This window comes from Strix uralensis, chromosome 29 (assembly GCF_047716275.1).
Source record: "Strix uralensis isolate ZFMK-TIS-50842 chromosome 29, bStrUra1, whole genome shotgun sequence".
NCBI lineage: Eukaryota > Metazoa > Chordata > Aves > Strigiformes > Strigidae > Strix > Strix uralensis.
This window is the reverse complement of record NC_134000.1, coordinates 6,519,393-6,542,719: the sequence shown is the minus strand read 5'-3', so window position 1 is coordinate 6,542,719 and position 23,327 is coordinate 6,519,393. Positions and strand designations below refer to the sequence as shown.

Genomic DNA, 23,327 nt, shown 5'->3' with positions numbered 1-23,327 from the left:
ATATTTTTGTGTCAGCTTTGCTATTTATTTGTTAATGGCATCTCTTTGAAGCACTCAGTGCATTGGAATGCAAGTGTGTGTCCTAGGCTGGCATCTGAGCAGGCGGATGGCATATGAACTGGACAAACTTATGTGTGGTATGCATATAGTTCATTAACTATTTCTGTGGTTTATCACATGAAATGACGTACTGTGATTCATTATTTTTCTTATATACAACTATCTTTTCCTTCTGCAACTGGGTACTAGCACATCCATGCACCTGGTCTAATCACACCTAATCTTAGCCCAATTTTATAGGGCAACAAGCAGGAGCCTTTCCGAAGTGCAATACCATCTACCCCCACCAAACACACGCAGAAGTGCTGAGAAGTCTAAGATGCATATCAAATAATATTCAGTATTGAGAAAACCACCTGTTCATAACCTGCTGTTAGAAGGGCTAGAATTAGAAACTTCAGGCCATGAAGAGACTAGGAAATTCCACTCCTGGTAAAATAAGACTTTTGTGCCTGTAACAGTTGCCCACATCACTGAAATGGACATTAGTCTCCATTTACCTGTGCCAAAGAAAACTTACTTTCAGTTTTTCATTCCATATAATTGTGAATACAGGAATTTAACAGAGAGATATTTATGTTCATCAGAAAAATAAGACTCAAAGATACTTAAATTTTAATGAAATATTCCATTATTTTGTTTCATCCATAGGGGTGAATTTTAAAAGTCATTTAGCAATTGAAGAAAAAGATATGCATTAACTGTGCACCAGCATTTTAAATCCCACTAAACCTCATTCATATATTTCAGTGCCAAAATATCTATAGCTATAAACATACAGGAATTCACAGAACTATTCCTTTTCCACTACTATAAACAGGAAGGTGTATAGGAGATTGTTTTTTCCTTGCTTTTAAAGCCATTTGTTTAAAAAGAAAAAGTAGCGTATTCACTAAATAAAAGGTGTTTTATCTGTAACTTCAAAGTTGCTAGCTTGTTAATAAAAAGATCCCCTGTGTTTAAAGAAAGATTTTCACTTTAACCTCGTCCCATCAGATATTCTAGACCTGTAGGAAAAGCCTGTTGGAACCTGTTGCTAAAAATTTGTCTGATTAAGGAAAGGATAGCCAGCCATCTCTAAGTCAAAAGTCAAAGAGAAGGCAAAGTCCTGAAAACCTCTTTGTGTAACGTTCTTGTGCTTGTGGCTGGAAAGACCTGTCTGTATTTTTCCACTGTTTGTGTTAACAGAGATTAAAAATTAATGAGAAAATTCTTTCAAGTGGGAGGATCGACAAAACGGTAATCTGATATAGAACTATTCATTTCAAATTTGCTGAGTGAAACTGAAATTGGGGCATTACTGGCTGTCAGTCATTGCCACGTGTTGGTTGGTAAAGGTGAGATGTCCTGGCTTTGGTGATCCCTGACCAACCCCTCATTCCGCTGCACACAAACCACTGTGGCAATTCTGCAGCTCTGAAGAGCTGCCAGTGTACGGGGACATCCTGAGAAATTGCTAAGGCACACGACAGACATGCCTTTCACTTACCTACAGAGGCTTTGAGCTTTTGACCAGGGATTTCATGTGGCATTTAGAGTCACCCCAAACCCCACGCTGCAATGAACATATGTCCCTCAGGAACTGAGACCTCGTGTGAATGTCAAAGACCGTCATACGTTCTCATCGCGTTTTTCTGCTTTGTGAATTGGGAATAGGAGGAATAATTCATTCCATACCTCATACCATCCATGCAATAAAATATCAGCCTTAGTCCTCAGTATCACTGCTGGCACTGGCATCAGTGACCACTTTTGTTGGAGCAGCCTGTACAGGGAAGCCGAGGGTGGAATGGGCTGTGGGACACTGAACTGCCTCGACTTACCTTCTGCATGAGGTTATTCTCCAGGGACGAACAGAAACGTTTTAGAAAGGTTCATGGCAAAGCAGGCGTTGTGCTTACTCTAAATTGAACTGCAAAAAGAGAAATTGGTGAGATGGGGCAAAATAAGCAAAATATTTTTGGGAAACATGCAGGAAGTTGTAGATGCTTTTCTGGGGTTCAGAAATTTTAGTGCTTTATGTTCACCTGGTTTGCAATAATGAGGAGATTTTAAAATGCAGGAGGGGAAGCTTATAACAAACAGTGCCTTTCTGAGCTAACTCAAGAGAGATTACACAAATTTTCCTGCAAGCGCAATAAGTATAACTTTTGACTGTACTTGTGTAAGAGGAGCTTTAGTGCCTCTTTAAAACTCAAGGGTGGCTGCTTAGTCAGTACTAACTCCCCTCCCACTCCCATTTCTTCCACTGCTGGGTAACTTTTGTTGCAATATGGGTGTGACTTCTGATGGAGCTCCCCCTCCCAGTTATGTCATTACTTCAGTTCCTTTGAATCAGAATATAAAGTGCAGCAAACTTCAGACTCATTGACTGCAGGCTTAACAAGCGTCTGGGCTTTTCTTCTTTCCGTAGCTTGCAAGGATCTCTGGTTTTTTGCAAAACAGTTCCAAGAAAACAATGGCCAACTTCTCCTTATGGGCAACTTTTGGATTATGTTTGCTGAAGCTTTGTCTAACAGAAACACGTAAGTTTTTTATGAATGAAAACACCGTTGCTAATAAGTTTATGCTTTAGACAGGAAGAGCTCTTCTGTTAGATAGCTAACAGCTTTCTTGTGTCTATTTTTATACAAAGTTTTATCATTTTTAAGAGTTATCAGAGATGCTTTAGAACTGTAACCTCAGCTGTGCTGATCTGTACAATCACGGGAAGCAGTGTATTGCTTGTAAAGGACAACTCCAGATGTATAAAAAGTGAACTGTAGAACATTAAAGTGAAGTTTAAACTCAGAACAGAAGTATGTTAGGGAAAGCAGAATAGCTCTGGTAAAGCTCAGTTCGACAATGTGACTGCTGTTACATACTTCGTTGCTCTCCCAGTTCCGTTTCAGACAGTAAAGAAAAGAGGGGGGTTGGGGGGATGGGGTTGGACACCCCCCACCCCTCTCCACCCCCCCAGCATACAACAACTGCATTCTTGAGTTTACATGGTCTGAACTAACAGCTAATACATACTGTGTTTGGACACAGCCTTGCTGAACAAAAGCAAAACTGCAGTGATGTGACTGAAATTTGGAGAGCTTTTATGCCAAGCGTGCTTGTTTCTGACTTCCTGAGGTTTCTTTGGGGTTGACTCATGAAATTTAGAACAAAGGGGGTTTGAAGTGACCACAAAATTCAGTTATCAATTAACTTTCTGTAGCTTGGTTATGTGCTTCAAATATTTGTATTAAAAAATTAAATGTTAATATAGAAGAAAAAATAAAAATTGTCTGTCCAAAATGACAAAATGCTTTTGAAATGTCACATGGTGAAGGCTCAACCGTGTTTAAGGGAAATGGGCATGCTTTTAACAGACTCTCACTGTGACAGCAGCTGCCTCCAGGCATTTTGTGATTAGGGACAGCAATTATGTTTCTACATTATTCTTCTCCTCATTGGTTCCAGGAGTGTAACAAAATACATTTTTCATGGCCATTGTCACCCAAGGGCTCTGTGTGAGTGTATAGTAAATATATATCTCGTTTGTGTGAGCAGCAGTGGATACTTCTGTAATGGTTGCAGCGCTGCCAGTCTGTGAATGGGTGTGTCGGAGTGAACAGTTCCCAGTGCATCTGTGATAGATGAAGCGCCCTCATTACTTTTCCTTCTAAAATTGTCCGTTGTGTCAAAATGCTCTTGCTAAAATCAGGTATATGGATAAAGCCCTTAGAGAAAGGGCAGGGGTACTGTAGGTAAACATATGCCTGAGATGTGTTTAAAACCTTGGTTTGGTCCAAGTCTGTGTGCTGTAGAAGTATTATAATTATTTGGTTACCGCCTGCTCAACTGATTTCTCCTTTTATGAGCTGCCAGGAACATTCTAAAGAAGCAGGGTCTGCACTGACTCTGGGAGTAATGCATTTTTACAGTGAGACATAGCAGAAAGCCCCATCATCTAGTCTTCAGCATAGTTACAAAAAAAGTATGTCAAACTTCATATATGCCCCACAGGGAAGTTTCTTTAATGGTTTAGCAAGGTATTAGACTACAGCTACAATATATTTTAGTTGGTATGGGGTACATTCCAGCATGACTTTGTAGTCGGTAATGACTTCAAAACAGTAGTTGATGGTGGTTTTATTTTCTTCTTTAAAACCAGTGACATTGCTGTGTATCATAGAGTAGTGGCCATTGTTGTTGGGAAGCATCTTGCTTGAAGACAAAATTCAGATCTGCTTCCAAACTGGAATTTTGATTCTTTTAGTACAGAATTTTGCAGAATTAGAAAGGACCTGGGGTTACTGTTAACGTGGTTGCTAAAGATGAGGTAGAGAGAGCAGTTGAAAGACTTATGCATCCTGAGTTCTGTGCTGTTGTGACCACATTGTCACTGACATGTGACCAAGGTGTACGCATGGTGTTCATGTTGGTTTTCTTGTCTAAGAAGTCTGGATCCAGGAGGATATAGATGCTGACATCTTGGTTAACAATGATCCTGGGGGAGATTTTCCCCTGTGAGCATTATGTATTTGTAAAAATATTTCTCTCAAAGTTTTCCTTGATTAACACAATGCGAATCCTACAATTTTGACCCCCAAACTAGAAGAAGCTGGAATAGAAGTAGTAGAAAAGATGAAATGAGGGAGCTTAGCTATTAGCCCTGGAGAGGTTGCCAGAGTCTCAGTACAAGGTAAGGCTCCGAGACAGGGCTACTATAGCTATCAGTCAGTGAGAAAGGAAGGGACCTGCCTGCCTCTTGGCTTGTATATCCATCATGTAAATTTGTAAATAAAGCAGTTTGAAGAAGGTCTTTGTGCTAGTTTATTTTCACTTAGTCCTTACACTGTGTGTCTTGGCTATTTTCCCAAAGCTGCAAAGTAACTAGACTTTATTAAAGTTCACTTGAACTTCCATCATCGTTTAATGGAAAGGTTATATACCTGCCCTTGAAATACTCTTACACACAGAGCCAACAAACCATGGAAGAGGATTGTCTTGCAATCTTTGGAGAAATGTTTGTTGATTCTTTAGTTACTGGTGTTCACCACAATGCAGAACCTTAAAAACAGGAAGTCAGAGAAAGGTTTAATGAGGAAAGATAGCATCATACAACTGAGGAAGAACTTTTTTAACTAAATGCTTTTAAAACCACTGGTAGCTCTAGCCAAGGTTAAATGAAATGTTCCCCCCCATACCTGGTGTGTCTTTCTTTCCAGAACAGTTCCCATGACTTTTATAGGCCAGGACTTGAAGACAGTATTAATATCGCAGTTATTCATATAGCAACTAAACATGCATGAGGTTCTACTGTAGCAAGGATATGCCAGCAGGATGAGAAGTCCTGAGATGCTGATAGACGGGTATAAACAGCAGAGAGAACCACGAGCTCATTACTGCTAAAATACTTGTAGAAAAGATGGGTTCTCCAGAATTTCATGAACAGGTACAAAAAATGCTTTCATTGAAGGACAACTGCCATTTCAAATGAAAGAACTTATGGAAGAGAGCAGGAAAATATAGTGAGGGAAAATGTAGATCTCAAAGGGATGTTTGGTTGTATGGCAAGGAGCATGGTGGATTACAGGAAGCAACTAAAATTAGTTACATAGACTGCATGAAGTCTTGAAGAGTTTAAGTTAGAGAAGAAATCTGAAATGTATCCAAGCAAGAACCTAGTGTAAACCTCTGCAGACACTTCCGCTAATTTGGACAGCAACTGTCAGAAACAGGAGAAAATAAATGAGGAATAAAGAAGATAACAGCAGCAATCAAGTTAATGTGTAATAGGAGTGGAGCTTAGAGATACTTGAAAAGTTAGAAAAAGTAAAAATGGTGTTGCTGACATGGCGGAGGAAGAAGCTCTGCTGAGCTCTGTGGGATATGGGTTAATTAAAAAGCAAAGGGTAAACAATGCAAGATGGCAATATTCTTGCCAGAGAAGAGATGGTATTCAGAGGGAGTGGCTAGACTGAGCAGTAATTGCATTTGAAAATAGGTTGCTAAGAGACATCATTTTTAAAGGCAGATTAGGTAAGGACAGACCAGATAAACATCTTTAAAGGACAGTTTGGGTATTAGTGATTGTACTACTGAGAAAGAAGATGGAGTAGAAGACCTCTGGTAACTCTTTTTCTTCTTTGATAAAAGGACAATTTTAGTTCTGAATGTAGTTGACCGGTAGTGGAATACACTGCAGGGAAAAAATTATGTTGAGCTTCTTATATAAGGAGAGGATAAGTCATCCCAAGGATTTAAAAGTTTTTTGGAATTCCAGAGATGCTGTAAGAAGGCTTCCCCATTTGCTTTCTGGTCTTCTTGACTTGCATTTCTGTTCCAGCACTAACGGATAAGTGTTTGAAAATACCGTCAAGATAGAAGATGATAATTCTCAACTTCATATGACGTGTATTCCATTATTTACAAAACATAGATTTTTTTTAAAAAAAAATATATAATTCTATGAGAGAGAGCGAGTGAAGGTGTTCTGCCAAACTCCTTTAAAATTGCTTTTTCCAGGACCAAGGCTAAATGTACAGTTACCTGTGAACTGTAACTTCATAGAGACGGTAACCATGAAGCAGACATGACCCACCACAGTAATCTCGCCTGCTTTCAAAACTATACAACATTGTAGTTGAACAATTCATGGTGTTCAAAACACATGATATTTTAGCATCAGCTAGTAACTTAGAGCATGCCTTATCAAATTTAAGCTTTCAGCACTAAATTGAAGTCTTAGACTAGAGAAGTTCAAACTTTGAATTGAAGGCCAGCAAAGTCAGAGGAGCAAGACAGAGGTTGGGTTTGTCCCCAACACATCTCAGATACATACATGATGGTTGCTACCAAGTAAAATCCACATCCACAAGCTATTTCACTCTTTGCCTTTACCTGTAAGTGTTTCTTTGTGATATATCTGGTGGTTTGGACCGTTTTCTGTGGGTTATTGACAACTGTAGGCGTGAAGCCAGTGTAGCTGATAGTCACTTTCTAGACTAGCCCAGAAGTTCATCAGCTGTTAACACCTAGCTGTCTCTCACTCCCAGGGAGGTGGTAATCAATTCAAAGCCATCAGACACTGTAATTACCAGTAGCCATTATGGCTGCTGCTAATACTGGTGGCAGAGAGGATTGTGTCATTCCTGAACGTTTATCAGTTTCCTCCCCGCCAAATCACAGGCCTCCCTACAGTGGCATCAGCAGTAATATCAGTAGCAGCTGGCTGTGATTTTCCTCCCTTGCCGCTGCTGCCGGAGCCGATCCCACCCAAAGGATGACAGAGCAGCTCATCACGTGGATGAGTTTGCAGGCAGTAATGTGAAATGGCAACGGAGAGACAGAGGGGTTTTCCTTGGAGAATCTTTTCAGTCAGACTGAGAGTTCAGCTAATTGTGATTTAAAGTTCAAACCTCCGTGACTGTTTCCTGCCTAACGAAACCTGCAGTCATTTTTGGAGTCTGTGCCTACAATTAAGAACATAATTGAACTCTCTTTTGTACGTACTGGCTTTGGGACTTTCCAGTTCCTCTACATGGCAACACTGGCTGCTTTATATAATGCAGCAATCTTATTTCAGTACAATAACCTTCAACCCCCACATTGTGAAACAGAAAAAAAAAAAAAAAAAACCAACAAAAAAACGGCAGAAAGGAGTTGAAGAATAATCTACAGTTTTAGCAACTACTAACATGGAAGCTCACACAACCATGCCAATTCAAAGTAAAAATCACGGAGAAGGTCTGAATTTTACTTACATTTGCAGTTTGAAAAATACATTGCTTCACTTTTTTCTTTCCTTCTATCAACGACTGAGCTAGGCTCAGTAGCTGGAAGCTCTAAGAGACTGAGTTGTGCCTTTGCGGGGGAAAAAAAAAAAAAAAAAAGAAAAGAAAAAAATCAGACATGCAGCAGCTGTGGTAAAACTTCTGTCTCTGTTTCTGCTAATGATACTGTTCCAAAAGCAATGTGAGATGGTTATAAAAGAGGTTGCTGGGTACAGGCTGACAGCTGCCTGGAGAAGGGCATTAGCCAGCAATCATCAACTACACAGTTAATGTCTGTTTTACTAAATACCTGCTTTCATAAATAAGAAGCTGCCTTTGACAGAATGTATAATAGTAAAAAAATCTGCTGTGACATAGCTTTTGTTGATTATATATGTCTCACAGAGGCAGCATGTTAGCAAAACAGGTTCTCAGAAGTATATTTCCCTAGGGGGCTTTTTTGTTGTTATTTTTGTTAATGGATAGGTGTCTGTAAAGAAGCAGGGTGTGGTATGTGTGGGTAGATGTAATACATAGTTTCTTACAGCGTTCCCATACAGAAGTGAAAGGTGAAATGGAGCTCAGCACATGGTCCGTGGCCACCCAGCACCCTGTGGGCAGACGTGAGTGGGCTCTGTCCAGACAGCAAGCAAGCTGCTATCCAAAATGAGCTCTAAAAGTCAAGCACCAACCTTAACTTGGCAGCGTCTTTGAGAGAGTGTATCTTGCCACCAGGGAGGCTTATCAGCAAGGGATTGGTCTCATGCTTGTCAGAGCAGCATGAGTGCAGCCGTTTTCAGAGAGTAGGTAGAGTCTACGTGCCCACTCAAAACAGACTAAGCAAGTCTGGCAGCTGGTCTTTCTACAGCTTGTCAATGCACTAGTTCTACAGTTCCGTAGGGGTGATTGCGATGGTAGTGATTAGCTGTTTACCTACTCTTTGACATCTGCCACTGCACATCTGCTAGATAAGATGAAGTATCCCTGTTGCAGAATGAGGAGACTAAGGCCAGGGGCAGCCAGGCCTTCCCAACTCCATCACGGTTCTCTGGGTGAGGCTTCTGCACAAAGAATATGGAATAGTTAACCAGGCAGGTTTAGGGAAAGTAGTAGTTGCCAATTGTAAAGAAACATGATTCATTAATAATGAAGACACTGAGGGTGAGGCTTGAACTCATCTTAATGTTTTGCTTTCACTCAATTCCCTTTTCTTCTTCCTCCTGCTTGATTAGGTGTCCTCCATTAATTTACATGTCCTTTCCCTTTTCTATCATTCACGCAGGCATGCAAGTGCAGAAAAGACTCTTTTGCTAATGAGTCTTCATATTTATAAATGTAGGTTTCTGTCCTCTGTGCCTATATATTGCTTATGCATAAATTTGATATATAGGAACATTTACAACATGGAAGTGAAATAATGTGTATTCTGCTCAAATCAATTTCTCCAGTAGCAGTGCTATAAAAACCAGATAAAACTCTTCTTTGTTGCTCTGTTTAATTGTGTGTGTGCTACCTATACACACACTGAAGACTGGCAGCTATTTTCAACTCAGTAACACTTGCTTCCTGTTAGACAACAGCGAATACGAAGTATAGTTTTCTTAAAAAGTTCTTATTCAAGACTTATCTTTCTATGATCAGGGATGTTTGAAGCTGTTTGGCAAATGAGAACTGACAAATCTTTTGTCCTACTGTCAAACTTAACACTTCTTTAGGTTTGAGAACTTTAAAACTGATTTAATAATTAATGGAAGAGTGATGTCTTAAATTGAGTCAAGTTTCTCTCCTGTTTCAAGCAATAATTCCTAGTGATAACTATCAGCTATCTTCTGAGGTCTTGCAAGTGATTGTACATAAAGGCTTGATGCTCTGGGAAAGCTGAGTGCCAAGAGACATAAAATGACCCAGCAAGTCAGAGGAGGAGCCAAGAATAGACCCACTGTCTCTAATTTAACATGAAGATGTGCCACCTGGTCACTATGCCAGAAGGCCACGTGGCCAGAATGTTACAAGTCCAGAGAAGTTTGAGTGTCACTGTGCAGCAGCTGTGTGTATCCAGGTGGTACCCATCTATATCTTTTAAATGCCACATCTTCTTTTGAACAACTTTTTCTGTTTCTTTCACCTATTTACTGTTTTCCCCACTAATCCATCTCCATCTCTCTGGGACATCTGGCTGAAACAGTCCAATACATCTGAAAGTCAGCCTGTGTCTGTGATAGAAGTTTATAGGCATTTGATCAAGTAAAACTTCTGCTCGGCAACTTAGTCATTCTCAGGCAAAATGAAATGTAGAGACCAAGTCCGTTTTCCAAGAGACAGGCCTCAGAGAAGACTCAAATGACAAGAAAATTCTTTTATTCATTCTTCTGACATTTCTATTGGTTCAAGTCCTATTCATTCTTTTTCTTACAGCTGTATTTCCTGGCTGCTTGTTGGGTGGGAAAAGATCTCAGTAGTTTTGCTTTATTATCTCAACATCTCCTTGACCTGTCAAGCTTCACATATTACCTAGCAGTAATATAGTTTGTGTTCACACTGAACAGAGAACAGCATTAGCTGGCTTTTAAAACAGTGGAACAGAGGCAATCTTAGAGCATCATGGAAGGGTAAGACCAGCACAGTTATTGATTTTTTTCAGAGCATCTCTTAGGCAAAAGTGCTAGACAGCATCTTCTGTCTCTGTGGGTTCATGTGTATTAGAGAAAAGCCCGATCATCCAGCTTTCCAGGAGGAGGCATAGCCTGTGACTTGGAGATTGTTCAGACAAATGACTGAATCCAAATTTGTTTTCTGTTAATGCTTTGCTGAGAGTGTATTTTTATCCAGGTGGTTCATATAACAAGGAATTTGTGTTTCTTTCTGGAGCTGGAGATCTTTTTTCTTCTTTTATATGTCCTAGCAACTCCTATTATTTATATACATGCCAGTGGGGCCCAGTCCTATCGCAAATTAGTGTAGAGTACACCATATATTACATACGTAGAACAATGCAAGATTGGTAAAATGTTGCAACTGTGCCCTTAAAGATGAGTGGAATTTCTATTCAAAATTTTGCATTTGCAAATGAATGAATTCTTTAATTAATTTCCTTTCCTGATCAAAGAAGACAAAGTTCAAAAACTCTCTCTACCTGACTAGATTACCCTTCAAAATAACAAACAGGCAACTTTATTTTCTTCAATTGCTTCTGTGTTGTCACAATCCCATTTAAAAAATATAGCATAGACACAGCATTGAAAGTCTTGGGCCCAGCAAGGGGTGTATCCATTAATAACCTGCAAGAGTGTTTGGGGATAACTTCTACTTGATGATACACATCCACATCTTCAAAGCTCAAGCTGGACATTAGTAACAAAATGTCTCTCCTGAATATATTTTACAGCACTTTAAACATTTACATTTGAACATTCTGACATCAACACGTGTCTGAGATGTTTTCCTTCCACTTGTCATCTGCTGGATTCTTCCAAGTACCATAGAAGAACATGAATTCTTCTTAAAAGAGATTTGACGCCTTAAGCTTTCTCAATATATGACTTCAGAAACAGGTGGTGTCTCTGATGAAATTCTACTCTGTGTAGTGTTTCTTTTTTCTTGCGTTACACGGAGTTCACACAAATGTTACAACATTTGGTCTAGAGGGGGTTCCTGTCTTATCTCGTGTGTTTCATCAACACATTCAGCACAGTTGAAATCAAGCTGAATGTGTTTAAATTACCGTAAAACTTAAAATTTCAAGTCTAGATATATATTATATATGTATAATATATATATTATATATATATATTCAAATCTAGATATATATTATTTAACAGAATAAAGATGATCCCAGACAGTGAGAAAGAAGTGAACTAACAAATATGCTTATAGCAGACAATAATAACTAGGGGGCTTTGCAGCCCTTTGGAAGTCAGTGATTTTATCCCCAGCTCACAGGTAGGGAAACAGAGAGAAAGCAAAACAAGTCACTCAGCAACACAGCTGTAAATAGAACATTTTCTCCTAAGTCTCAACCGGGTATTCCATCAAGAAGGTTAGTGTCTCTTTCACCTGAATTTCAGAAAGCAGCTATGGTTTCACGTACAGGCCTATTTCAGCTGAAATAAGCATTATTATTATTTGTAAGAAAAAAGTCCTTGTGCAAACATTCTTCTACTGGTGCAGAAGTGAACAAGAGTGCAGAGGACCAGTTTTCTCTGGAAAGCTGTTATCTTAAAAACAGGAAACTCTCTTCGGTTACTAACTGTTTGGTAATCCATCATTGAGCCTGGCTATGCAATCCTTACTTCAGCTGGACAAGTCATGTGAGAAAATACTTTTTGTGAGTAAGAGCTAAGTATTTTCCTAATTTTTGAAACACCGTTACAACCCATTGTTTGCAGACCTGCACTGAGTTTATTAACAGTGTCAGTCAAATACTTTATCTGACTTTATTACTCATACTCAGAGTGCTCAGGTCATGCCATTTTATCAACACCAGTCACAATCATATTGCTGTTGACTCACAGCAATTGCAAGGCAACATATTAACACCTTTTTTCCACCTCTGACATGATAGAAATATATCCACAATGATAGTCATAGCAACATGTTCAGGTTCTAATGTAAGTGGTTTTTGCTTTTTAACTGACTGGTTTGGTATCTTGAACTGATTGTTATATTGGGAGATATCCCAATATCTCCCATCCTTTCAGAGAAAATAGTTTTAAGAGTCAGCTGAATTAGCAGTGTTTCAGGAGTTGATTTAGTAAGGTGTGTCCAGGACCTGCTTTCAGACTGTTCAAGACAGACAAATGGGATCCATACAGATTGACTGGTAGCAGATTATCTGGAAAAGTGGTTCCCTGCCGTGTCAGCTACTTCTGCTGTTCCTAAGGAAGATCTCTGCTTTGTTTAAAGAACTTCCCGCTTTTATTTTTTGCAAGTACGTGATGAGATCTTCTTACTTATAATTTCAGAGTCCTTTGCTGGCTTGCTTTCCTTTTCAGCTCTAACACAAGCTTACTGGTCCCAATCCATCTTTGGTAGTGTATGTTCTGTTCTGTAGTGTATCTTGCTGTTAATACTCATTGTCATGTGGTAATAGTGGGTCACACAAGATCAGTTTTTTGCTTTGTGTAGTGGACTTGACAGACAATGAATTTTGCTTCAAGGATGTAAGTAATTTCCTTGATGGAAAAAAAATAACCTTGTGGTGTTTTATTAATAATAAATTACTATCTACCTAAGATTTTTTATTAAGATGGCTTATCCCTGATTTGCTGCTTGAATTGACTCTTGCTCAGCATGAATCTGACTTCATGATGCTTTCCAGTGTCATGAAACTCACAGGACCCGAACTGAGGTCTGTCACTGTATCATTTGCCATTCAAACATTGATTTAATTCTGGATCTTTTCATAAAATCTAGCTATGTCTTATTAAAACACAAGATTACTAGAATCAGCAGCATCAGAGCAAAATCACTGGCTTCACAATGATTCCAGTACTTTTGGGAGACCGTGATGCTTCACTATTTGAGGATGATTACATGCAAACAGTAGTGCATTGCCCTTACATATCTCCACTTCCTAAACATATGCAGGATTTAACGTGGTATTTGAATCCACAGAATATCAAGACCACACTGCCAATGCCTCTTTCCCATTCTTCCCTCATGCAAGTGAATCTTCACTGCCTCTCATGAATTGTTAAGTTTAAATAAACATTTTTAAAAAAGAAGAAAAAATATATTAAACCCAAGGCATTCTCACCACATTTGTGATAGCAGCAGCATTGTGTACATGCTAATATTAATTGCAAACTCCAGTTATTCGACGTACATTTTTACTAAATCAATTACAAAATATTCAAAACTAAGACTGTAAGAATTATTAAAGAAATGTAACTGAACATCTAGCTTGGGATACAAATAATCTACATGCCTCGTAGGAAACTTTCTTGCTAGTCAGTATTTTCAGTATAAATCTCAAGATTCTGGAAACTGTAACATATGGATGGATATAGTGACCCAGAGACCAAAAAATAGAAATATTTTGCCACCTAAAATTCCAGTAGAAGTTGCCTGCTAGCCTAGGCATCTCGGTTACAGGCTAGGGGGTGCCTGCCCTTCTGGTATTAGGGAGAAAACAGAGGTAGTAGTGAATGTGACAGTGTTCTCTTCCATCGTCAGAAGCTTGCACTGTTTTAAGGTAGCATAAGACCTTTCCCATTAACTTCCATAGATTCTAAATGAGATTTGATAAAGTAGATTGTGTTACTCATTACATGTTTTTTACAAGGTGATCATTTCCAAAGGTAGCTTTTTGTTTGAACCATACTTACTTCAGATCCCAAGCCAAGTCTTTCTGCCAATGACAATCTGAAATTTGGGGTTTTTTCACTCTTAGCCTGTCCTAATATTTCCAGAGTAACATTTCAAGGTCTTCAGCAAGTAAAAATGAAATGTGCGTTGCACGAGGGGGTTTTTTTCAGTAGTGTGTCGTATGCTTCCCAATGCTCCTAGGAGCACCATGGTTACCACCCCTCTATTGAAAATGTACTTATGGCTGGGTGCTTTTTGGGTTCTTATGGAGAGGAACACATCGAGATCAACCCACTCCCCATCTCTGAAACTGCAGTAGCTTGTACACACAACTGGATATGCAACTTCCATCTTTCATTATTGCCTGTGAATTAAGCTCTTCAGACTTCTTCCATGATCTGTTCTTCAGAGAATGCTTTCTTCCAAGATTGTTTCATTACTTTCTCTTTCCTATCCAGCATTTCTGATCTCTTCAAATCACACCATTTGTAAGGTCTTGTGGATAACAATGGTCAGACAGCACTGCTAGCAGAAGTTACTCAAAATCACACTATGGAAAGAAAGCAGGGTTTCAGTGTAACATCACAAAGCAATCAGCTGCTTTTCACTAACCATTGATTCCAATAAGTAACTTTCTTCAGTTTTTGGTTTTGATTTGATTATTGCTCATCCAGTAATTTGTAAGGACTTAGAATTCTTCCATATTCTGGAGACCTTCAGAATGCAGAAGATATTATTCTGCTTTTTGGTGAAAACCACAAATATTCAAAAGTAGTGTTTTATGCATGTTTAAAACTGCAAAGTTACACATGAAGGTTACAGATACATTCTTAATCTGAGAAATCTGAATTTAGTATGAGTCATTGAATCATGCATTGCATTGGAAGTTTCGGTTCTCCGGTTTGATTTCTAGCAGGCCAAATTCAATGGATTATTGGACAATATTTTAATCAATATGCAATTAACAACCATGATCTCTGATTTAAGTGATCAATATTGTACTACTTTGTTCTGTTCTGTAAGGTACCTCCTTGGAAATTCATACAAGCAACTTCTACAAAAAGGTTGGGTTTCATCCTAGTTTTCCCAGATCTTTGAAAAGAAATGGAGAGGGATTGTGAAAGAAACTGGGAATAAGCTCATCTGCATTGTGGGAAAGCTGAGTTTGGAATAAGTACTGATATGTCTCCTGTTTGGGCAGTCTTCTCCTGCCATGATTAGTTACAGGAAGTCTACTCGGGTCATTTGTCCTTTGACATGTCTTACATTGTGAGGCATATTCTAAGCACACTTCTTTTGAGTATGTTTGCCAGACTAATGTTATTTTTGTTTGGCTGGCTTTCAGCCTTTAAAAAGATTCTCGAGGTTCCTTTCTCTGTTTTTTTCTTGCGAAGTGGCCTTGTTAAAGTCAATAGATGTTCTACTTCCCATTCAACATCTTTTTTTCTCTTTTCCAGTTTTGATCATTGCTTGCTTTTCCGTAATGAACTTATGCTAGAAATGACTTTAAAATGTTCAGAATACTTACTAGACGTTTTCCTGTAAAACTCAGAGAAGCAGAGGCAACATAAAAGGTGTAGTTTTTCAGTTTAGAAATTGTTTACCAAAAGTAAAAAAATATTTCCATGTCATGTGAAAAACAGTTTCAAATCACACCTGGTATTATTGAGTAGCATGCCACAAATAATTAAAATCCAAAATCTGTCATTTAATTAGACTTGTTAATCATAGGTCTGATTTTGTGTTAATTTCTTATCTAAATAACCACAGAACTTAAATCAGACTTCTCGTGACTTGTCAAAGCTTAGATGGAGGCTGAATGTAAAAGCTGTAAGAACACAATAAAATAACAATGTCATAGGCCTTTGCTTTTACAGGATTCTTTATCAGTAAATCTAAAATTGCTTTTGCAAACTGAGGTAGAGAGATGAATTGGCTTATCCAGGTTATATCAGCAGGTAAACAACAGAGCAGGCATAAGGCCCTTTGAGCTCCAGGCTGGGGATCTGTTTGCTGAGCAACACTGTGTCTCACCTGCTTTTATCCCAAATGACTAAATGATTTGATTTCAGTTAAACAATGAAAATCAGACTCCAACTATTATTCACCAGCTTTGTTTCACGTATGTTTCTTCACCTGGATTGCATGGAACTGATCCCAACTGATTGGCTTCACAGGCCCTGTTACTCAGCCTTTGGGGTTAGACTACTCATTGTACAGCCTGAAGCTTTCCTGGTATTGACAATTATGACTATGCTTTCATCATCTCGAGGGGGACATATCTGATAACTTCTAATTCCAGGACTATGATTTCACTGCCTGCAATTTTTCCACTGAGGTGGTGCACAGCTGTACCATGTTCTGGTGGAGTCTGAAAACTTTCAACTCATTATTGGGTGAAACTATTGCAAAAAGAATAATATTAATGTCAGCAGCAAGGAAGTTTATCGTAAGTGATGACACTGTATAGGCTCACTCAGGATGTTTACCAGAGCAACAGTTGCCAAGCAGATAAAGTATGTTTGGAAGATGCATTAGCAAACTTTTTTCTTCCTGCATCAACTGCTGAGGAATTAAACATATTTCTGTTACTTACTTGAATTTTGAGTGACCCTATGAATGCTTGATTCAGTAGTTGGGCCACCCCCACCCTCACTTTTTAAAATTGGTAGCCAGGAAAGATATCAGATTAAGAGACAGAAGATTTTTGCCCATTGGTAAACAGATATAGACAATGACTTTGGTGGCCAGTAGGCAAATTAGTTAAGAACAATTTAGAAGGACGTCAACAGCTTGAGCTTTGTCCCACATGCTGTTTTCAGTGTGCACTTACTGAAGTAACACAGAAATGTAAGGAATACTTATTAACATTTGGTGAAGAAAGGAGATCCTCCTACTGCAGTGTATCCATCTCTGGAAACCGTCTACATCCCCAGCCACATCTCTCCTTTTCATTCAGAGATCCACTTGAGCCCACTTGGATGACAGGGTTAGCATGGCTCTGTCATGACTTTTTATGTGGTTAGCAGCATACAGGAGGGTGAGGAAGCTACTGTCTTACTTGCCTTTTCAGCCCAAATTACTAGGTACCCAAATATAACTGCGTAGTAGGAACAGCTTTGGCACAACTTCAAAGAAAGGTCTGATTTTACACGTTTGGATCTATGGAGAGACATCTTTGCTTTCTTGTCACCACACCCAACTACTAAGAATATGTTGTCTCTATTTATAGCAGGCACTTCTTGCAACATGCAGGTAAATTCCTTTTAAAATATTTTCCTGGACTTCACTATGTTTAAAAAGCCAGGTGTGCACAGAAAATTTTACCTCTGAATATCAGCGATCTATTAAGGATATTTTTTTTTTCTCTCCCATGAAAATTTTCAAGACTTAGAACATTTGCCAGCTGAAATAAAAATATGAAAATTTAAAAAATTCTACAGGGAAATTTTGGACTGGGTTCCTTAAACCATCTACTTGTTTGCAACCATGTAAACATTTAAAATGAACTTTCTTAAGTTGTTTTATTTTATTTTGTGCAAACGAATTAATTAAGTTTCAAAATGAAAGGCAGTTTCAAACTCAAAAACAAAATCCTTGTTTTGCTTTATTTAAGTATCCACCACGGATACTTTGAAAACCAAAAATATGGTTTATTCCCACCAAATCCGGAAATTTATTTCCTATAAATCATTTTAGGTTTCATAACTTGGCAATACCCCAAGGAAAGTATTTCATCTGAGAACTCCCAAGAATCTGTAAAGATTTACTTTCACTGTCACGATTAGGAGAAGACTCACTTATGGTGTAGGCTTATTCCCAGGTTTGTTTCTTTATGTTCTGTAGGGAATGGTGGATAGCAGAGCGAAAATATCGTAACTGGGAGAACAGAAAAACATCACCCACCCACACTAAATGACTATACATGTTGCTCGATCCTTGGTGCTTTTCTGTTGTGATGGTAAAGGACTGAAGCCTCATGAACACACGCTTGCTTAACGCATGTGGATCCTGCAGAATTTCACTTCTAAATTTTGATCAGTGTGTAGTCATCCCAGTTTAGAGTCCAATTCTCCCAGCACAATTTTCCTTTCCCCATCAGTCCCTGAGGGATTCAGGTATAGGTGTGTTTTAATGATGTTGACACGTGTCTATTAGTGACTGCGGCTGGGATTAATGAATCATTTTACATAACCCAGCAAACAGCTATCCAGTGGTTTTCATCATGACTGACCTGGGCTTTAGTCCAACTTCTGACACAAAGGTGGAAGCCTCTGTATCCTATTACACTTGTCTGGGCTGCAAAATGATTTGGTGAATGGTTTTACTAATAATCTCTAAAGAAATGGTGGAATACTCAGCAAATAATAATGCCATCCAGGCCTGTGTGTATCGTAGTGTGTTAGGGAATCACTGAATGATATTTTTGTACATTCAAGTTCTCCTAGATGTCAAAATAGTGGTAATTGGACTATCTTAGTATACCTGTTGACAGAATGTCTCGGATCCTGAAATAAATCCATCCCATGTGAAATTTTGTATTCAGGGGGCATTTCCTCTAGTCAGCAGTAAAATATGCATTCTTATTTAACTGTGAAGTAGTTTTCCTGAGAAACATTTGAAAAAACAAAACATCAACTGGAGATAGGTCTGAGCTGAGAGCCGAGATCTGAACTGCCCAGACCTCCTCAGATTTTAGGACTCATATGGCCTATTTTCTAGATTTGTCTGGAGAGGAACTGTAGTTACCAGGAGTCTCTTTTAAACAGATGTCAATCTGTTTCAAATATGCCACTTCACTTCGTTACTAGCATGCATTAAAGCAGGTGCTAATATTAAAAATGTAGATATCAGTGCTAAGCTAATGGTTGTTCCTGTTCAAAGTGTCAGTATAAGATTAAATAATCTGTGATTATAAGGAAACGTTTACCCATGTATATCCACCTAGAGCTTGAAATAATTTTTAAATAAAGTTTATTATAAAATTTAAATAAAGTTTAATAAATTTAGAACAAAGTTTTTACAATAGATGTAAAAACTATATTCTATTAAAGCAAACAGAGAATGAAAACTATCTGCATTGTCAAACCCCTAGTTCTGTCCCTGTTTTCAGCCCCGATTTATTACATCCTAGAGACCCATCAGTCATCTTGAACCACAAACCGAAAAGGAAAATCCCCATGAGAACAGCACACTAACATTTCCTGGTTGCCACGCAATGCAGACTGTGGTTTTACCAAGAAATCTGTTAACAACCTTGTGTCTAAGTATTCTTCTACAAGTTTTCACTTAAGGGGGGCAGGGTTTTTGCAAATCTTCCACTTCATCTGCTTTGTTGTATCTCTGCAGTTGTTAAAATAACATCTACACTGAGAATAAAACCTCTAGGTATTGTCTTGAAAACAATGAAAAGCAGGGAGCAGTGCATGAAACATCCATACACGGGATCAAAAATCTTTATGGAAAATTGATTTCAATGGGAAAAATTTGCATGAGTCAGTGTTACTCATTATGCATAAGGGTTGCAGAACCAGGGTGGAAATGGAGATTGCACCTGGCTTCTTACTGTGACAGCTTCTAACAAGCCTCTAGTATTAATAATCAGGGTGTAACTCATACCTTCATAGGAGGACAATGCTCTTTAGTCTGTCTCAGCCAATTCTATCACACCAGTGGACTCCAACTAGCAAATTGTCCATGGAACTGGAGTTAGTGATTTTGGCTGAAAAGTGTTAATTGAGTCTGGTTGAGATACGTGAATGGCAATGGCAGAGAAGAGCTTGCACACAACTGCTTGAGGCAGTGCACCAGAAATCCCAGGAAAGACAGGGAGAAATGGCCTGTGTGGAACTTAATGTTCTCCATGCTCATGAAACTCAGCACAAGCTTAGGGGCATTCCATGACTTTGGGTTGAGTCACTCAAGTCTCATGGTCTGGATGAGATTAATGATGAAGACAATTCAGGCATGTCTAGTACTTTTTGCCTTTTTTAAGAGCTATTATTAAACAATTTTGTCTTTCAGTTATAGCAAATCATGTGGATATCAGGGAAAGATCACAGCCTGTCTGTCAGCCCACAAAGCCTGCCAGCTATAAGAGAGGGCAGAAGGGAAGATTTGGGTGCTGCTTGTGATTCCGCTCTGAATCAGTTCCTTTGAAACTTCAAAAGGGTTGAAGGGATCAGTAATAGTTTGGCACATGGTGTAAGTTTTGCATTGCCTTGTCTCTTGAATCAAAGAAAAAATCCATCTTTTTCATAACTGTGTTAAAGCCAGCCAAGTAGCATCAACATAAAATTAATGGATTTGACCTTCCTGTACTATGGGAAAAGGTGTAATATGTGTTCAGAGCTGGATTTGGCAATCATGTTTCTTTCTTAACTCAAAATTAGTCTATGAGCCTCAGCCTGGAAAAAAGAGAATTTAAGGTGTTAATTTAGTTTAGACCCCATCTTTTATTTTTTATAAGTTTTGTATAGATATGACCAGAAAAATTTTCATTAATTCAGAGTCCCCATTGTCTGGACGTTAAAATATGAGACCATGAAATAAAAACTGTGGATTCCCTGACAGCTCTGGGCAGTATGCTCTGCATTTGTATTTTGACATTTTTAAAATGTGGTAATTACTGTCTTCACAGAGGAGATGCTGGGTTTATGCAATTTTCTTAGACTGTGAAATGTCATGCGGGTTTGATGTGCTGCTGCAGTCCTTTTTCCACACTCACTGCTTCGTGAACAGATTGTCTATACTACAGCAGTGTTACAAACATTTTTAATAGTAGGTGTAGAAGATGTCTTCAAAATAAAAACAAAGCATGCTGTCTCAACATTACTTTAGGTCAAAGTGACAAATAATTGGATCACCTCAAAAACAGTTTTGAGAATTGGGATTGCCACATTTTTACCTGGGTTTTCCTGGACACCCTCATGATCTCCCACACTGCATGAGCGAGGCTTCCTGGGAGCTTTGGCCCTTCTGTGTGTGCGTGCACTGCAGTTGCTCAGCACATGTGCAGTAAACCTGATACTTCCCAGATGTGTCCTGGTGTACAGCACATACTCTGGAAAATGTACATGCACAACTGTACCCCACAAGTAGTTCCATTAAGCTTTCTTGTGTAAATAAGCCTATTTTATTTTCAGCAGTGGGAGTTTAAGGAATTGGCTGCCTAATAAGTGGGATCCTGGCTACGGTTGGACCTCTGAGTAGCGATGGAGCTATACTGTAGTGTTTTAAAACCGTGAACGGACTGAGGTTTGAAGACAGTTGAATGAGATTCACTTTAAATGAAGTGTAATTCACTTAATATTTCAGTGAATCTGGGATAAGCTGCAGGCTTCAAATGCAACCCAAAGCAAGAGGATGTGGTATCTGCTTTTATAGCGAAAGTTCTTCAGAAATTATCCTAAAGTTATTGGAAGAGATGTTGATGTTTCAAACAAATCTAGTTCCAAAATCACAGCTTGTTACTTTCAAGTAATCAAATAGATCTTTGTGATTTGATCCCCAAATTTAATATTAAGTTTTGGACTTCATAGAGTATATTTAACTGTTAACAAATTTAGGCCTGCCTTGTTCTACAGGGAAGGGAGAATCAGGAAGGGAAAACTAAAGAGAAGCCTTTTTCCTGTCTAGGTCATTTACGTTTAATACACCTACTGACTGGACAACTTCCAAAATAACGTCAGGCTTTGAATACGGAACATTTGGAGCCAAAGTAGAAGTCCCTCACATGGCAGCTGTGAGAGCGGTTCCATCCCATAGCAGTAGTCATGGGCTATGTCATTACACACAGAGTAGCTGTTCGTTGTGTTCTGGTAAGAAAACACCTATTGGGATCTGCAACCTGAACATCTGTTGACTATATTTGCGACACTGTGTGTACGTGGCGATGGCTTTTGGGCAGGCAGTGCTGTTTGGTGAGGGGTGTGGCCACAGAAGGTCTCTAGTCCCTCAGCTCTCCCCAGGACCAGTGTTGTGCATGGCTGCGTCTGGCACTGGTGGAACCACTGCGACTATTCCAGAATCACGTGTGGGAACTTGCTGAGGCTATCATTTTATGTTAAACCACTAGCTTCTCTTCAGCCTGTGAAACTCAGCCCTGTTGCAAGACATTAACTCCTCCAGGAAAGAAAAATTAATTCATTAGTGTCGTCTTCCACACAGGTTCCTATTTCTTGCCTTCAAAAGCTCTCATGACATGGCTGTCATCAGAGAAATTTTAGTAGAACTACTTTTCCCTGGAAGAAAACAGTGGTGTCATTTTGAGAAAACATGTTAGTCTTGCATAAATTTCACAAAACTAAAAATTATGTCCTCTTTGTATTTTTTATACCACATGATAATAAAAATATTAAGAACTGTACTCAAGACTGTTAAACAGCTATGCAACATATATCAATTTTGTCTACATTAAATGTTTTTGTCAGCCTAAATAACTGGTGGGGCAGGTGGGAGAAGAGATATTTTTTAGATCCTTTTTGTGGAAAGGCAATCCAAGCAACCATAATGATTAATTCTGTTGCCTATGGGAAAAATAAGAGTGGATGTACAGCTTTTGAGTTCCTTTGGATAAGCAGTCATCAATACTATTGAACTCCTACCTATGTTGTGAATAATGGCTGTCTTCTTGTACAGTCTGGATATAATTTCATATTTTACCTCCTTGATTGTTTCCTGTTACCTGTGGAAAGGAGCATTCCTTGCAGTTCACACTGAGTAGATACACTGTAGACAGAATGACCTCAGTTTACCAATGAGCAAAACCAACTGAAGATAGTGTGCATGCCTTGATTACTATCATTTGCTTTCACATTTATGCTATAGAAGAGAATAGACTGTCAAGCAAAAATGATATTAGAAAGGTTGCTTGTTATTCACATAGAATGTGTCAATGAAAATGTGCATGGATTTCATTTTGGCTCTTTCTGGAAACCAGTTATTACATAGCATCTTGTATTTGAAATAGATGGTACAGACACCCCCTTTCAATATTTGGAGAAGACTGGTCTATTTTCCCTTTCTTGCACATGGAACTCCCAATAAAATTAAGATAAAAATGAGTCATGCTCCTGCCTTCACTGGGAATAATAGGCTACTCCAATTAAGTGTGCTTTGCAGTTGTCATTCTAGTCTGGAGTTGCAACCACTTTTTTCTCTTGAGGGAAGGTGGGGCATGAGCAAAGTTAATTCACATTGCTTTGAAGCATCCTG

At 38.7% G+C, this 23,327-nt stretch overlaps 1 protein-coding gene across 1 annotated transcript in view; it reads left to right on the top strand.

The window, feature by feature from the left end:
• The first annotated feature begins 2,417 nt into the window (after positions 1 to 2,417).
• The window catches only part of CD44 (CD44 molecule (IN blood group)), a 56,255-nt gene continuing 35,345 nt past the window's right edge, over positions 2,418 to 23,327 (top strand). Inside the window, exon 1 of the mRNA XM_074852523.1 lies at positions 2,418 to 2,585. Coding sequence (XP_074708624.1) covers positions 2,519 to 2,585 — 67 coding nt within the window. The 5' untranslated portion in view covers positions 2,418 to 2,518. The remainder of the gene's footprint in view (positions 2,586 to 23,327) is intronic.